At 47.4% G+C, this 15,779-nt stretch overlaps 3 protein-coding genes and 1 non-coding gene across 19 annotated transcripts in view; 1 reads left to right on the top strand and 3 right to left on the bottom strand.

Moving 5' to 3' along the window:
- Nucleotides 1–794: 794 nt before the first annotated feature.
- On the top strand, nucleotides 795–3,267 carry cln5 (CLN5 lysosomal BMP synthase). Its single transcript, XM_030111822.1, has 4 exons — nucleotides 795–976; nucleotides 2,048–2,222; nucleotides 2,313–2,538; nucleotides 2,633–3,267. Exons 1-4 carry the CDS (start codon nucleotides 849–851, stop codon nucleotides 3,118–3,120), a joined length of 1,017 nt encoding a protein of 338 aa, XP_029967682.1. The 5' UTR covers nucleotides 795–848; the 3' UTR covers nucleotides 3,121–3,267.
- Nucleotides 3,268–3,477: 210 nt separating this feature from the next.
- fbxl3a (F-box and leucine-rich repeat protein 3a) lies at nucleotides 3,478–10,394 on the bottom strand. Of its 2 annotated transcripts, none has more exons than XM_030111817.1 (5): nucleotides 10,318–10,376; nucleotides 8,587–8,986; nucleotides 8,389–8,511; nucleotides 6,881–7,052; nucleotides 3,478–6,527 (listed from the first exon to the last, which is right to left on the bottom strand). In XM_030111817.1, exons 2-5 carry the CDS (start codon nucleotides 8,983–8,985, stop codon nucleotides 5,887–5,889), a joined length of 1,335 nt encoding a protein of 444 aa, XP_029967677.1. In that variant the 5' UTR covers nucleotide 8,986; nucleotides 10,318–10,376; the 3' UTR covers nucleotides 3,478–5,886. The 2 variants fall into 2 exon arrangements, with proteins under 2 accessions (XP_029967677.1, XP_029967676.1); XM_030111816.1 differs by having other exon boundaries at nucleotides 3,479–6,527; nucleotides 10,144–10,394.
- Nucleotides 9,407–15,779, bottom strand: part of mycbp2 (MYC binding protein 2) — a 58,051-nt gene continuing 51,678 nt past the window's right edge. For 14 of the 15 annotated variants that reach the window (XM_030111800.1, XM_030111801.1, XM_030111806.1 and 11 more), the window contains 6 exons: nucleotides 15,588–15,776; nucleotides 15,383–15,490; nucleotides 15,089–15,298; nucleotides 14,903–15,010; nucleotides 14,624–14,789; nucleotides 12,373–13,835 (listed from right to left, as the gene is read on the bottom strand). In XM_030111800.1, the coding sequence (XP_029967660.1) occupies nucleotides 13,720–13,835; nucleotides 14,624–14,789; nucleotides 14,903–15,010; nucleotides 15,089–15,298; nucleotides 15,383–15,490; nucleotides 15,588–15,776 (897 nt within the window). In that variant the 3' untranslated portion in view covers nucleotides 12,373–13,719. Of the gene's footprint in view, nucleotides 9,418–12,372; nucleotides 13,836–14,623; nucleotides 14,790–14,902; nucleotides 15,011–15,088; nucleotides 15,299–15,382; nucleotides 15,491–15,587; nucleotides 15,777–15,779 lie in introns of those variants that run through there. The other variant, XM_030111814.1, reaches the window with a different exon arrangement.
- On the bottom strand, nucleotides 11,012–11,083 carry trnae-cuc (transfer RNA glutamic acid (anticodon CUC)). Its single transcript has one exon. It is a non-coding gene; the product is annotated as a tRNA-Glu (tRNA).

The following is a 15,779-nucleotide window of genomic DNA, read 5'->3' as shown; positions in this document are numbered from 1 at the left end:
CTTCCAGCACTCCCGCTTCTTCTATGCTCCGTGAAGCGGCCTGTGTTCAAGGCTTCTCTGTGCCACAGCGACGCCACGTGTCTGAATATGGGTACCGCAACTGCACCGCAGGACAGATGACAACTGCACGAAAATATTTACAAAAAGATAAGGAGAAAACGTTTTTGGATTATTTGAAGCACAAAAATGCATCCCTTAAATTCCAAATTCATAAAAAAAAAAACATGAATTTAATCATCAAACCCATTATCATAAAATAAAATCGTTTTAGAAAGTTGTGAGACAATATATGTTCGAATTATCCGTCCTGAAAACACATTGTTAGTATTACTTCATCTTTCCCCTTTTCACACACGTTAATCTGTCCATGTGTACACAGAATGTTATGATTTATTTGTGACTTGTGTTCCTGTTCATGTATGAAAACTGGAAAGCGGAAATGCAATATTCAGAGAAAATGCATAAAGCTTTTCCAGGAGATTCGATTAAATTATTATTATTATTATCATTATTATTATTATTATTATTATTATTATTATTATTATTATTATTATTATTATTATTATTAGATTATTATTGTATAAAATTCTAAATAAAAGCGGTGATGCGTACAGCGGTAAATACATGTATTTGTCAACCTCCTCTTTTTTAAAATAAACGCAACCAAATTATTATTTCCATTGAAATAAAGTATTTTCGTCGTGATATTTCCCTTTATCCATTCATTCGCTGAGCCTAACTCTTGTCATGTGATTTCACATTAAAAACAAAACCACGTGACCAGCGATGAGGAAGCGGTCATGAGGAGGAACTCCTCCTGACTTCGGTCCCCGCTCGGAGCTCTCGCCATGGTCCAGCTCGGAGGTCTCTCCATGTCTGTCCCGGGGGTCTTTCTGGTTCTGGAGTTGCTCCTCTTCCTTCAGGTGGTCGCTCCGGTCCAGAGCAGCGCGCGGCAGCAGTGGCCCGTCCCGTACAGGTAAAGCGGCTGCGGGCTCGTGCTGCCCCGCGCCCCGACAGCACGAGACACACCACGGAGTCTGTCTCTGTGGGTCAAACAACCTGGACACATTGTACTTATAACCTGTTTTCATCAACCAGATTCCCGGGTTTTTATTAATAAAGTACAGAAGAAGGAAATTAAATAAAGTGAAACTTTATTGTAATCACATTAAGACAAAGTTCTTCGTGATGCGTTCATGTGACTTCAGACACTCTGGACTCTGGAAAGCTTTATAAAATATGTAAAAATGTTTATGGTTTTAGTATTTTATATAAGTTTTAATGACAGGACAGAAGGTTAAAGGGTTAGCTTAATAATAAAAAACAAATTAAAACAATTTTTCTTTACTTTTTAAATATTTTGGTTGAGAATATTCAACCAGACAACCTGCTCTGTTAAAACTCATTACAGGACACTTAGGCTTTATAGAAGTTTAAAGAGTTATTTACGCTTGGATGACTTGTGGAAGTTTTTCAAAATGCTATTTTAGACCATTCATCCATTCATACTGCTAAATACTGGAGCCCAGCAGAGCTAAGAGTCAGAGTAAGGGTCAAAGGTCACAGTCCATCAATGCTGACCAAAATGACTTATTATAAAGTTGAACGTTTAAAAAAACTGGTTTCGTGCTAGAATTTTCAGACTCTTTAAGCATACACACGTCCATTACTCTGCTGTTTTATTATTCATTTATGTATTCATGCATTTCATAAAAGAGAACTTGACTTATTCTCTTATTTAATTTATTTAGTAGCCTATCAGACTGCCTGCAGTCAAATCTTTTGTTTTAGAATTTCACATTTGTCTAAGTTTAAAGCAGAAGTTGTTGTAAATGTAATTCTCACACCAGAATGTACCATTTAGCTTCAAATGATTTTTCCTGTCATTTAAATCTGTTATCATCTCACTGAATATTTATAAAAGTTATTGAAACTGTCAGAAAATGGTGAAAAACATTTAGAGGACCTGTGAATTGAAATTGCAATCATAGACTTTGAGTTGAGTGAGGACGACTGAACTCCCGATTCGTCTCTCGTGTCCTTGCAGGCGGTTCGATCGCCGGCCGGACGTGGACCCCTACTGTGAGGCTCTGTTCCCGTTCTGCCCCACCGGGGACCGGGACGGCCGGGTTCCCGTCATGAGGGACGGCGACCTGATCTCCGTGTACCGGCTGCAGACGCCGGTGTGGGAGTTCAAGTACGGCGACCTGCTGGGGAAGTTGGTCAGTGCCTCCGGCGTGCAGCTGTGAGCGTTTATTCGTAGCAAAGGCAGTAGAAAAACACACTTCCTCCTTTTCGCGACCTGCTTCCAGCACATCATGCACGACGCCGTGGGCTTCAGCAGCGCCGAGTCGGGGGCCAACTTCACCATGGAGTGGTACGAGCTGTTCCAGCTGGGGAACTGCACCTTCCCCCACCTCAGGACGCAGCAGCTCGCGCCTTTCTGGTGCAACCAGGGCGCCGCCTGCTTCTTCGACGGCATCGACGACGCGCACTGGTCGCAGAACGGCACGCTGGAGAAAATAGGAGAGATCACAGGTCCAGACTCTCACCTGGTTTCATTTCTGGAGTGTTAGAAACCTTGAAGCACGATCAGATGGTTTGGTTTTTTTTTTTTCCACTCCGTCTCCAGGCTCGCAGTTCAACGACATGGCCCGCTGGGTGCAGGACGACAACGAGACCGGGATCTACTACGAGACGTGGACCGTCCGCTCCGACCCCGGCCCCAACGCCACGGTGTGGTTCGAGTCGTACGACTGCTCGCAGTTCGTCCACCGCACCTACAGGAAGCTGTCGGAGCTGGGAGCCCGGCTGCACAGCCGCTCCCAGACCAACTACACCAAGATCTACCTGTACAGCGGCGAGCCCGTCTTCCTGGGCAACGACAGCGCCATATTCGGACAGCCGGCGCTGAGGAACCTGGCGGAGGACATCCGCAAGTTCTACCACGCCTTCCGGCCACACCAGTCCTTCACAGACTTGGCCTTCAGCCTGCTGGAGGCCTATAAGAAGGTGGTGCTGGACCACAACTTCTACCTTTACTACAACTTCGAGTACTGGCACCTCCCCATGAAAGCTCCCTACGTGCGGATCACGTACGAGGAGGTGCCGCTGCCTTGACGCCCCGCCGCGCTCTAACACGCTTCGATTCGTTTGCAATCCAGAGCTCTTATTAAATATTACTTTACAAAAAGTTTATTTTTAAGCAAATTGAAGAGAAACAGACTGGTTTGAGTTTTGCGGCCTTTTCCTTGCAGCTTTTTTTTTTTAAACACATTCATCCATTCATTCATCCAGGAGCTCCGGTCATCCACCCGGAGCAGCCTTGCTCAAGGACACTTCTGACATCTGTAATAAAACATGAGGATGTTGAACTGTAGACGCTCACTGCTTTGATCTTTTATTTAAACCCGCTCTCGGGTCTCCTGGATTTCACACATCGTGGTTTAAACCTTCTACACATAGAGAAATGTGATTTCCTGAAAGTTCCACAGAGAATTAAAAGAAACAGGCAAACAAACAAAAGAGTACATTCACAATTTTTATTACCGTATTGGATCAAATGTCAAAAACAAGACTTTTTATTTCATGACAATTGACCAGTAAAGCAAATGTAGACCAAGATATTTGCCATACAGAAGCAAAAACTAATTTTTAACACCAGTTCACTCCTAAAGTCTCGTGGAGTTCCCTCTAAACAAAGAAGGTAGTGATGAAAAACCATTTCTCTTCTCAGTCTGCATCTTGAATCCAAAACCTTTAACTGACAGAGCTGTTTGTCAAGAAAACAATAAAACCTCCAGGAAAGTGATTGAACCTGGTGTTGGTACAGTAACTGTCAGAGAAGCCGGCTGAAGAGGCTTCGCTTCAGTTCCACCGTTACGTTACAAAATAAAGATATGTTGCTGGAGCGCTGAGATGCTAATGTACATGAGCACAGACGATCGGCAGGGGGCGTCCACTTCAACCACGGCCCAAACGAAGCGTCGACAGTCCAGAGGCCTGAGCCACGGCGCCGGATCCTCTCAGGGTGACGATCAGCTTCGCATTGCTGCTTAACCTCGACCGTCTGGGTTTGAGACCCGTCCAGGAGCGTTCGTCCTGCCTCGTGGCGCAGGCCTCTGGCGGGAGCACACCGATTCACAACCCGGTTTTACACAACCGACAATGTACAGGCACATCTGAGAAACAGAAAAAAAACTCATCACAGCTACTGTAGTGTTTTTTCAGGAATTTTCAATTTTGAGTCGCAGAGAATAAAAATAAAAAAAGTGTCAAAAGACATCAGATTTCGTGATGTGATCCAAACCTAAAATAAAGTGCAGGTTTGAGATGGGCCTGTACGCGGCTGTGTAAAAACGTCTGTTACGCGTAGACACTTCAAAGCCACATTACTGATTGTATTGAACTTGTTCGATGTCCGACTCCAGCCTCCTTCCAGAGCGCCGTCAACGTCTGATCCGCCGATCAGCGTCCGAACCAAAGGAAATAAATCCGACCTCTGCCGCCTCGTCAACAATAATAAAAGCATTTTCCAGATCAATAACTTACGCAGCTTCTCCCTCTCTTGCGACGATAGAATGAAAAAGATCCATCTAATAAGAGGTCGACTCCGTTTCTGTTTTTATAAAAGACAAGCTGTTGGTTAAGGAGACCCTGACAGAGGGCGGAATAAGGAAATACGTGCTTCTCTATTCAAAATGATCAAACACACAGCGTTTTATATACAGATGCATTTTAACTTCCTTCTTAAAGGAAAATAAAAGAAAAAACTGTCCGTTTCACTCATCTGATTTGCCAGATCTTCGATGGATGGATGGATGGATGTTGGGGCCGGGAGATATCTGCAGAGACGATGCTTATAATGAAGGTGTGAACGCTCGCTGTGGAGCTTCGACAGGCAAAAAGCAGAAGATTCTAATGAAACCGAGACACATAAAATATTGATCCAACGCCACCCAGACGTCAGCCGAGCTGTTGGCTCCACTCTGAACAATCTCTATCAGTATTTACACAAAACCATCTTTGATTGCTTCTTCTTCATAACTATATTTCTATTACTGCAGCATACTGTTCCTCGCTATCTGCTCAGCGAACAGTATAAATAAAGGTGAAGATGGCTGCTGCCATTTGGCCGAGCGGACAAGCTGCGTCCCCGTTTCGATTTGGTTTTCCTGTAAGGTGCTTCGTTCATCGACGACTTCCTCTGAGGGAAACTAACCCAGATTTCGGGTCTGACGAGGGAGAAAACAGATCAACAGCGATCACCACTGGACACCTTCACTACGACAGAGGTCTATGTACACTGTTCACTTTCTACAATCATGTTGAATGAGACACTACCGCCGCTCTCCTCTTTAAATTAGCTTCAGATCCTATGTACAAATACAAACTCAGCCTCATTGTTCGCCGCAGAGCTGCTGTATTAAACCAGTCTGAAGGAGGCCGAGTGGTAGCGTAGCGGCGAGCGACTGTCCCCATTTTTACTCCACGATGTTACAAAAAAAAAAAAAAAAAAAAAAAAAAACAAGGAACAAACAAAAATCAAGTCTCGCACACACACATGCATACATACACGTCAGACTGACTTCTTTCATGTTACAGACGATCAGAGTCGGGCTACAATGTCCGTGTGACTCCACCTGCAGCTGGAAAAACCGAGGTTTGAGCGGGCGGCGTCCGCTGGAGGAAGCCAGCCCGCCTTGCTGCGTTTCAGGATCGGGTGAAGCGGTTTTCCAGACAGACATCACATCCTGACCTGCAGCGGGACGACGTCCTCCGCGGCGGCGCCGGACGCTCCACTGCAGCCCGCGCTTTAAAGGCTCTCACATACAAACAGGAAGTCCACGGCCGGCCCGGCGTGCGGCGCCGGCGGCGGCGCCGGCTTTACCAGGTCGGCATCATGTCGGGGAACCAGACGCGGCCGAGGTGCTTCGACACCTCCCAGTGGATCTCGTCCAGCGAGTACTTGTGGTCCGGGATCAGCACCTCCTCCATGATGGACAGCTGCGACAGCCGCCGGCCGCACATCTTCACGAACTCCACGAAGGCGCTGCAGGTCACCTCGCACTCGCCCAGGCCGATGGCCGACAGCTGCGTGCAGTGCTTGGCGATGCGGATCAGCTCCTCGTCCAGCGGGCGCAGGCCGTTGGCGCAGACCACCAGCTCCACCAGGCGGGGGCAGTGCAGCCCCACGCGGCCCAGCACCTCCTTGCTGACCGAGCGGCCGAAGTAGAGGTGCGTGACGGGGATCTCGTCGTTGAAGAAGGGGCCGAACTCGTCCTCGTACAGGAAGAAGTACATGACCAGGTTGAACTTGGGCGAGTGGCGCACCATGGCGTCCCAGCTGCTCTTCTTGATGCTGTGGAAGTGCTGGCCCGGGTTCTCGCTCACCACGTCGATGCGCAGGTGCTCCAGGTGCACGTGCTTCTCCGAGGACAGGGCCAGCAGCAGCTCGTCGCTCAGGAGGTGGTAGTTCAGCGCCAGCTCCCTCAGCCCGTGGCACTGATCCGCCACACACAGGATGCCTGGAAGTACACACACACACACACACACCGACGGCCTCGTTTAATGCATGCATCCATCAATCGGCGCCCGCGGCGCTCGTCCCATTTGCTCCGCTCCTGCCTGACAGACTGAATCATCTGGGCTGGAAACTCAGAGCAGCTCCAGGAAAATGACCACAGAGGAGCTCATTCATAATAACGTGATAATCCCATCTTCCATACGAAACGACAGCATCAGACAAGACAATCAGACTGTACAAACACCCCGTGACCTAAAACCGCGTCCTGTGACTCAAATTGAGGATTCAAACAATGATCAGAGACTGGAGGTGATTGTTTTCAGCAGAGAGACGAGGTGAGGGAGGAGCCTGTACCTGCGGGGGAGACGTGGGGGCAGCTGCTCATCTTCAGCAGCTTCAGGGTGTCGCTGTTGTTGGCCACCAGCACCTTCAGGGACGGGTCGTCCACCGGCGTGTCGTCGATCTTCAGCGACGACAGAGACTTGGAGTTGACGAACACCACGGTCAGAGCCGAGATGAAGTGAGACTGAGGAGAGACGGCGAATCGTTTTAACGGGCAACAGGAGGAGGGAGTGAAAAACTCACAGAGCTCCTTCACACTTCTGTTTTTAATAAGACGCACGTTCAAATTGTTGTGATCTCTGCACACTGATCATGTTAAGGTTAAGATGTAAACCCAGATTGAGAGGAACTTTCAGTGAGCAGAGGACTAATGGTTGGCAGGTCCAAGGTGGAGGCGTGACAGGTTCAACGAGTTCATGCTGTTTGCCTTCCTGACTGAGCATGAGTGGATATCTTCAAGGATCAAATAGATTAAACCTACAATCACAGTGAATACCTGCAGGAGGCTTTCTTTAAACTCCCGACTGAAGAGAAAATAGTAATAATAATGATGATAATAATACTGTGAGTGGCCTGACAGCTCCCTCTCAAAGAGCGCGAAGGAAAGGCGTTTCTTCACGGAAAACAAAACTGTTGCTGGCTGCGGTTATTTGGACAGTAGAACCAGTAATCTCCATGCTGACTCTGAAGCAGAGTCGGCTGAAAAAATGTCGCGTTAAAACATCCGCAAACTAAAGTAATTAAAGTAAATGCAACTTTCAGAACACCTCCACTGCTGTGAAGCTTCAGACTTTCTAACTCAGTATTGGCAGACATTAAGACAGCCGTTGAGACTGTTACAGTACAGAAGGGCGCTAACTGTGTGTGTTTCTCCGTGGGTCCGGCGAGGGGCCAGCGTTCGGTTCAGGGTTTACAGTCTGAGTCAGGCCCCAGCCCCCACAACCCCACACTATGGAAACTGTGTGAAAACCAGCTGAGATCCGACTGCAATTCTCTTCCAGCTCGTCTCTGCCGTCCCAAACAATATGCCAGTCAAGGTCTGGTTATTAGCAGATTATGTTGGAAATGAAGTATTCGGTGTCTGAGGTCTGGCTTCGTCTCAGCGATGGAAAACGGCCAGTTTGGAAGCTTTCTTTGGACAAGTCACAAGGACAACAAGCTCAGGGGAAAAAAAAAGGCCAATGGCAAATAATGTTTAGACATTCAGACGGTCCCTGCTCGCAATGGGAGCACTGACAGAGACAAAACAATCCTGCGTCCTTCGCAGAACGTGGGAGTAATCACTAATGTGTCCCTGAACGAGCAAGAGAGCAGAAAGTTATTCGGCCTCATCAGACGGAGCCTGAAAACAAGGCTATCTGCAGAAATGCAGAGCGAATACCACACAGGAAATGTAAAAACACTGCAACGCAATGCGAGAAGGCGCACCGCTGCTAAAAGAATGCCTTTGACTTTCTGTCCAAATGTGTGCAGCAGGAAACTATGAAGAGGCCGTCTGCTGGTGTCAGTGTTTATTATACCTTAGGAACCTCCATGAAACTGGGCCTGGCTGTGGAGATGAGGCCCAGGGTCTTCAGAGAGCAGTTCACCAGCTGTGAGAGGATATCACACGCTGCCTCTGCAGACTCCATACTACTGTCCACCTGAGGAGGAGAGAAACGTGAGAACGCAGCACTCCGAAGCCCGTATCGACCCCCCTGAGGCTCGTCGCGCCGTACCTTGAAGCTGACGTACTGCAAGTGGTTGGAGTGCCTCTTGATGATCTGCTTGATGAGGTCCGGGTGTGTGGCTTTCAGGTAGGAGCTCGCCGGCTGGTTGAGCTCAAACTCGAAGCACCTCCACAGCTCGGGCATGTGGAAGGCCTGGTTCCAGCCGCGGCACACCTGGGACGCGTAGGCCCGGTCCAGCAGCGGCAGGTACTGGAAGACGTGCAGCAGGAGCTCCTGAGGCAGCAGGGCCCAGTCGCCATCCGGTGACGGCTCGCCGCTGTCCGCCGCCGTTGTCGCCGTCGCCGCAGACGCCTCGCCTGTCTGCTTACGCACCTTCTTGCGAGCCTCTGGGGGGCTCGCGCTGGAGGAGCCGGTGCTGCCCTCTTCTCCTCCTTTCATTCGCTTCATCCTGAAGGAAACACGTTCATCAAACAGATTATGTGACTGTGCAGCACGTGCAACACCATCCGTGCAACAACCCACGACTGTCTGCCTCAAACAGGATTCAAGCAACACCCTCTTCTTGATTTCTATCCTCAACCAATCAGATACACGATCAAATAGTTGACCATGGTAACATTTCCAAACAAATATAGCGGAAAGACAACATTGGTTTTGTTGTATCCTGTTTTGAATGTTCAACCCGATTTTACTCAAAGCAGTGGTGTAAAGCGTGTGTTAGTTTTTCCACAGTTGTGAAAACAAAAGGGGAGATAAAAACATAAATTAAATGGAAAAAAAAACAAACATTAAGGAAGAAGAGTTGCTAAGTTAAGATGCATGCTCTCACTCGGTGGTCCACAGATAACATCTGCAGTGCATTTCCACGTGTAAACACAGCTCACACGGACAATTTTCTACTTAAGCATCAACCATAATTAAAGCTTCGGGTTGTTTGATTTACAGAAGTGTTGATTCATTCAAAATCCTGAGATTGTCGTTCAAAACCAGCAACTTTACATGCTGAAGCCATGCTGATCATGTGATGAATTCCTCAGCATTAGTTATGAGGTAGCACGACTCAAATAAACTGAGCTAAACTATGAGTTGGGGATTAGTCATCTGAAGCTAATCAGTCAATTGTTCAGTCCTGATGAGCCCATATGACTTACAATCTAAGTAAAAGATATTTTAAAGTCAGATTTACCCTATACTTTACAGTGTGACAGAAGAAGTATTATTACTGTATCAAATGGGTGGAGAAATGGGATGATCATAGACGATTTCACTATTTTACAATAATTCAAACGCTAATTTTCATTTAAAGGGAGAAACGTGACTGTCGTGATGCATTATACTGTAGTGACAATGCAATATTAAACAAATTTACTGAACTCTAGCTGAACTAAGCTAGCAGCTAAAAAAACGTGATTCTATCGTTCGACAGTCAATACGACGCGGCGCCAGTCAACAGTTTAGCTAGGTTAGCTCGCCAAAACACACAACTGTCATTCAGAATAAATTAGCTTCCAGCCCAATCTGCTCCACTCCATGTGCTGAGACACACGTTCGTTATGGAAAAATCAAAGCCGAACCTTCGGTTAGCGAGGCCAACCAGCTCGTTACCTTGTTGTTTACACGCAGCTAGCTCGCGAGCCGTTAGCTGGAATAGCTCCTCCGCTCCGGACAGATAACACGCATCGGCCCGCGGGAACCGAGCCGAGCGACGGAGGGGGGAAACCCGCCAGAGACGCTTTCAGCGGGCGAACTGTCAGCGACAAGCAGTTCCACTCCACTGACCTAATTCCCCGGACAGTTATCCTCGGAGACCCCTCAGCCCCCCTCAGCACCGAAATGGCGAAGTGTTGTTGTGACAGCAGCGGGGCATCATGGGAAAGGTGATGCAAAATGGCTGAAGAAGATCGTCTATGTTCGACAGATGACTCACTAACAAGGCGGCTTAATTTGATGCGAATTTGTTTATAATTTCAGTACTATTATCCAAAACAGAAAAACAAACACATTTTACAGTTTACGGATGAAACTGGCAAAAATTTCAGTAATACACTACGAAAAAAATGGGCAACTTTTTTAAGTTAAAATTTTCTATAGTGAGAAGAGATATGTCCCTTTAGGGGCTCCGTAGTTAATTCATCAAAATAAAAACATAATCCATAATAAAAGTTTACAAAGTTAAAAAAAGAAAAGGTTGCTATTATATACCGTCACATTTAGAAATAAAGGGAAACAAAAAAATTCTAGGTAACGTTTTAGTTTGTACAGAAATAATAAAAGTAACTGACAGAAATATATGTCAGTGAATGAAAATATATTTTTCGTGATGCACCTAAAGGAGTTTATTGTTACCAAAAAAACATTTAACGGACAGAAAAAGGGAAGAAAACAAAACATAGAAGAAAGATTGATATGAACGTCCCCCCTTCGGTTTCTATTTCCGGGAAATAAGATACCATTAACAACAGAAAAACCTTAGTTCCCTGACCGGGAATCGAACCCGGGCCGCGGCGGTGAGAGCGCCGAATCCTAACCACTAGACCACCAGGGATTGGTTAAACTCGTAAAAACGGTAAAAATTCAACCAATCGCATCACGTCCTACATTCACATGAATGCATCTTGTTGTTCATTGACAACGATGTCAATTATACCATTTAAATAGTAATAGATATGAAACATTTTTCACAATTCTCATCGATTTTGTTCCATGTTACACAGACTGTTTCTTCTTTAATAATCATCCATAAACTTGATAAACTGCTGCGTGGCCTGTAACACGTGATCTATTCATCAGGCTCATTAGTGTAGAAAGTTTGGTTTAGCTTATTATTTAGCTTAGCTTATTTAGCTTGATTCAGCTTCCCGACTGGTACGATCCAACACAACGGCAATGACTGTTAGATTACTTAATGTTACATGGTAAACTGCTATATTAACACCTTTAGCATTTTCATAACCGTGATTTTTGTTTGTTAGCGTGTGTGGATGTTATAAAATAAGCCGAAGCAATCCTGCTTCATTTCATACACACTTTAATTGGACAAAATGCGCCCTCTCATACATTCTTTTGTAGGGAATTTGAATCAAGCTGCTGCTTTTTAAACCACTGCTCACTGTTGATTTGAAGGTTGCTGAAAGAATCACAGCTGATTTATTTGGAAATACACATAAATGTGAAAAAAAAAAGAAAACACATGACGAGGAATTCAGTGTTTTATATGAAATGCAGCCCGTTTTCTTTTCCTTATGTTGCTGGATTTGTGGGAATTGACACATTTGGTGACACAAAACCATGATACGATTAGAATAAACCCATTGTTGATAATTAAACTGCAGTATCCATGTTTACATAGCACTATAACTATAGTGTGTGTGCAGGTTTTTAATCATCACCACCAGATTAAAGTTCAAGAGAGCACCAAAGAGTTATTGTGTATCCATGAAGTTAAACATTAATTCTTACTTGTAAGTCGGTTAAGCCTTTCTGGGCAGGACACAAAATGGAACATATCAGTCAGTGCGAATAAAATAAAACACTGATTTCAACAAGAACTTGTGGCGGCCAACCAAATAAAGAAAGGCAGGGAGGATCCAGCTGCTGGAAGGATCCTTGGACTGGAAAAGAGCATTAAAACATGGACGCTCCAAATAGTATCACATGAACAAAATGTTGGAAAAACTGTGAAGGCTTCTTTTTTCCTTTTCTTTCTGTGGAACATGTGTTTTATGGACTGCACGGTAATGAACGCCAAAGGCCGGCTCTGGGTTTGACACTGCGATCAGAAGAACCAAAGCATCTGGTCTCTTTAAAACACTCATTGAGGCGCGACACAGTGTGTACTTTGCGAAACAAAGAACCTGGTTTATTACCATTCAACTCCATCCACCACAAATATTACAGAGCAGATTCACAAGTATTAAGCTTCTTTTATTTAACAGCAGCTGCTTTTTTTTTTTTTTCTTCTTCCTCTTCCAAACCTGTTCCCCTTCCTCCCCGACTCCCCCCAAATAACCCCCCGGCCTCCTACTAGGGAAAAGCATTACAGGTGCACAATTTTATTTGGTGTGAAGACTGGCCCCCTCGAATCATTCAGCTGTAAAGAGTCCCACTGTAAAGGTTGTTTTTTGTTGTTTTGGTGCTTCTCCTCCTTCTTCTCGCCTCATTTGAACATCCGCCGCCGTTCTCTGCAGGCGCCAGTCTTCGCCATCTCGTCCCCAGACGGCAGAAGAGATCGGACATTTAGAAGAGGGGCGACTGTCTACTGTATAAAAATGTACAGTGGCTTTATTGACATACATTCCATAAGGTTAAACAGCTGCAAAATAGGAGGCACACCCAGTATTGCACTTCATTAAAAGTTCTGGCTCAAAACATAACCCAGAATATCAAATAATAACTGAAGTGAAGAGTAGCAACTTCGGAATACAGCTATTTTGAATAGTATCATTATATACAAGATTAGATAAATCGTACACTATTTTCCTCCCAAACATAATTTTCTTAACAGTCTTATCCACCAGCTCGTCTGTTTTTACTCTTTATGCTTTTTTTTTGTCCGTCAACCCATGATGCACTTGACAGTGGAGAATACTGTACAAGATTACGAAAAGAAAGTTTACATACAACAATATTTTAAATTTATAGTGAGGAAGCTGGAAATACGGCCCGTTCCTTGTTTTTGTTTTTGTTTTTTTTCTTTCCTCTCTCCTACCCGCCCTGATCCACCCTCGCCTTAAAGCAAATTTCATTTTTAATCTGGTATTGTTACACTTCAGTGATCGGGAGATGTGCAACGTCTATAGAAGCCGAGGGAATACAACGGCCGCATGCAAACACGTCACAAGGTTTTTTTTTTTTTCTTCTTCTTCTTCTTTGTTTGTTTTTTTTAAAGTCTATTGTTCTTTTTTCTTGTCTTTTTTTTTCGTACAGGTTAGCATCAGAGGAGCTACAGCTCGCGCTCGCAGCAGAGCCGGGACACTGATGTTGGTGTGAAGAGCGGACCTGAGGGGCTCGTGGTGCGGAGCGGAGACCCGGACCCGGTCGGGGGTCCGGGAGGGAGGAGGGAGGAGGACGGGGGGTGCGGGGGCCCGGCGGCGCCAGGGCTGAGCTTCACGGCTGAGCGTCAGCGGCGGCAGCCGGAGATCACAGTAGACAGACTGGTTTCCAGGAGGAGTCTGGCGATGTTCAGAAGGTGTGGGCGTTCCTGCACACCCCGCAGCCCAGGGCGAACTCCTCCCCCGTCGGCGGGTGCACCACATGCAGGGGGCACTCCGTGCCCTCCAGCTGCTTGCCTTTGGGCCCTGAGGCAGAAACGGAGAGGGTCAGGATGAGGAAGGGATTAGAACTTTATCGCATATGGGAAGCAAAAGAGGGAACTATGTCACTACGTTTGTTTATCATGTCAACGTCGCTGAACCTCCTAAATTAAACAGTCTGAAACCGAAGCGCTGCTTCTTCTGAAGAAGCAGAGAATAAAACAGAACCTGGACGGTAACAACATGAGGAAATCCAGCTGCAGTGTGTGTGTGTGTGTGTGTGTGTGTGTGTGTGTGTGTGTGTGTGTGTGTGTGTGTGTTTGGGAGCAAACAGACCAAAAACAATAGTGAAAGGGGGCACTCAGTTCAGGTCAGATGACAGAAAGAAGAATAAACACTGCAGGGAAAAGACGTGTCGACAGTTTCCGAGCGGCTCAGACACAGACGTCCAGCGCTAAAGACGCTGTGAGAAAACACAGTGGTTTGATAGCGATGACCATTTTTCCGAAGGGGAGGTCTAATTATCGGCACGTCATCTCCTCTCCAGGCTGGTGAAAACCCCGCGGCTCCGGCTTCTGGGTTTCCTTCAGTCCTGCGTGTCAAACTCATTCTAGCTCAGAGTCCACAAACAGCGCCGCGTAATCTCGAGGGAGATTAAACCGCTTATGGAAGAAGACAGCATAAGACAGGAACTTAGTTTTTCCCCTTGTTCTACAGCAAGAAAGAGCTGTTCACATGTCGTGATATTTTCCAACCAGAGCCTGATATGAACGACTTGAAGGTTCATGAGAAACGAAGATCATTTCAAGCAGAGTCTTCCAGTGCAGACGCACCTGCGGGGCAGTGGGGCAGCTCCTCTTTGGGGACGCTGGTCATCCTCTGGAAGTCGTCGTGGCAGGCGTTACAGAAGTGTGTGGTGCCGAAGCAGAAGAAGACGGCCACCGAGCAGCAGTACCGGCATTTATACTCCAGGAAGTCCGTGCCGTGTTTGGAGCACATCTGGAGGGAAAGCAGAGGGACGTCCGCAGAGCCTTACGAATGTTGTCTAACAAACAGGAATGAGTTTGAACGCCCGAGTCGCCACTCGCAGCCGAGGCCCCTCCCTCACTCACCTGAGCCCGGGACACGTCCGAGCACGCTCCGCAGATCAGCTCGCTGGGGTCGTAGTCGTCTCCCTGCCCGGCCTCGGCGTCGCAGCGAGCCTCGCCGCCGAAATACGCCTGGACAGAGGGACGCCGTGAGGAGGACGGGTCGAGGGGAGCACGTCCGCCGTGCGGACCGGCCCTGGCTCACGGTACCTTTTTGCACTTGTAGCAGACGTAGTAGGCGTATCGGTTCATGGCGAAGCCGGCGGGGTCGTTGTGGAAGCGAGCCCCCGGCGTGGTGATGGCCTCGCTCTTGTGCAGGCCTTCGTACTCCAGCCTCATCAGGGCCTTCCTCCTCACGTCCTCGTACAGCTCCTTGATGGGGTCCAGCAGGTCCTTGATGACCGAGTGGTTGATTTTGTTCTGCGGGCGGTGAAACACAGACGCCGCGCCGGCAGTCAAGGACGAGCTCCGAGCTGTGGGAGGGAGCGGTTTCTAACTTCTTACCTTGCAGATCGGACACAGCATGAAGCCGAACGTGATCCGAGGCCCGAGCCAGCGGTTCTCCAGGACGCGGCGGGTGCACTGCAGGTGGAACACGTGAGTGCAGTCCAGCTGGAAACACAGCAGCCGGTGAGCTCTCAATACATTCGCAGGAGTGTTTTCCTTTCAGGAGGCGGCGGCGGTGGCGGCGGCGGCGGCTGGGGGATACCTGGACGGCGGGGGCGGCGGACAGCGCCTCCGTGAAGCAGATCATACACATGTCGTCTGCGTCCTGCTTCAGGCAGCCCGTGTTCTTATCGCAGCCGTGCAGGCAGGGGAGGCAGGCGTCCTCGTTCTTCACTCCCCCACAGGGGTGTCCGCAGGGGTGGGTCTTACTGCAGGCCAGCTTGGCGTACTCCTG

This window comes from Salarias fasciatus, chromosome 16 (assembly GCF_902148845.1).
Source record: "Salarias fasciatus chromosome 16, fSalaFa1.1, whole genome shotgun sequence".
NCBI classification, from domain to species: Eukaryota; Metazoa; Chordata; class Actinopteri; order Blenniiformes; family Blenniidae; genus Salarias; species Salarias fasciatus.
This window is presented reverse-complemented; position numbering and strand designations above follow the sequence as displayed.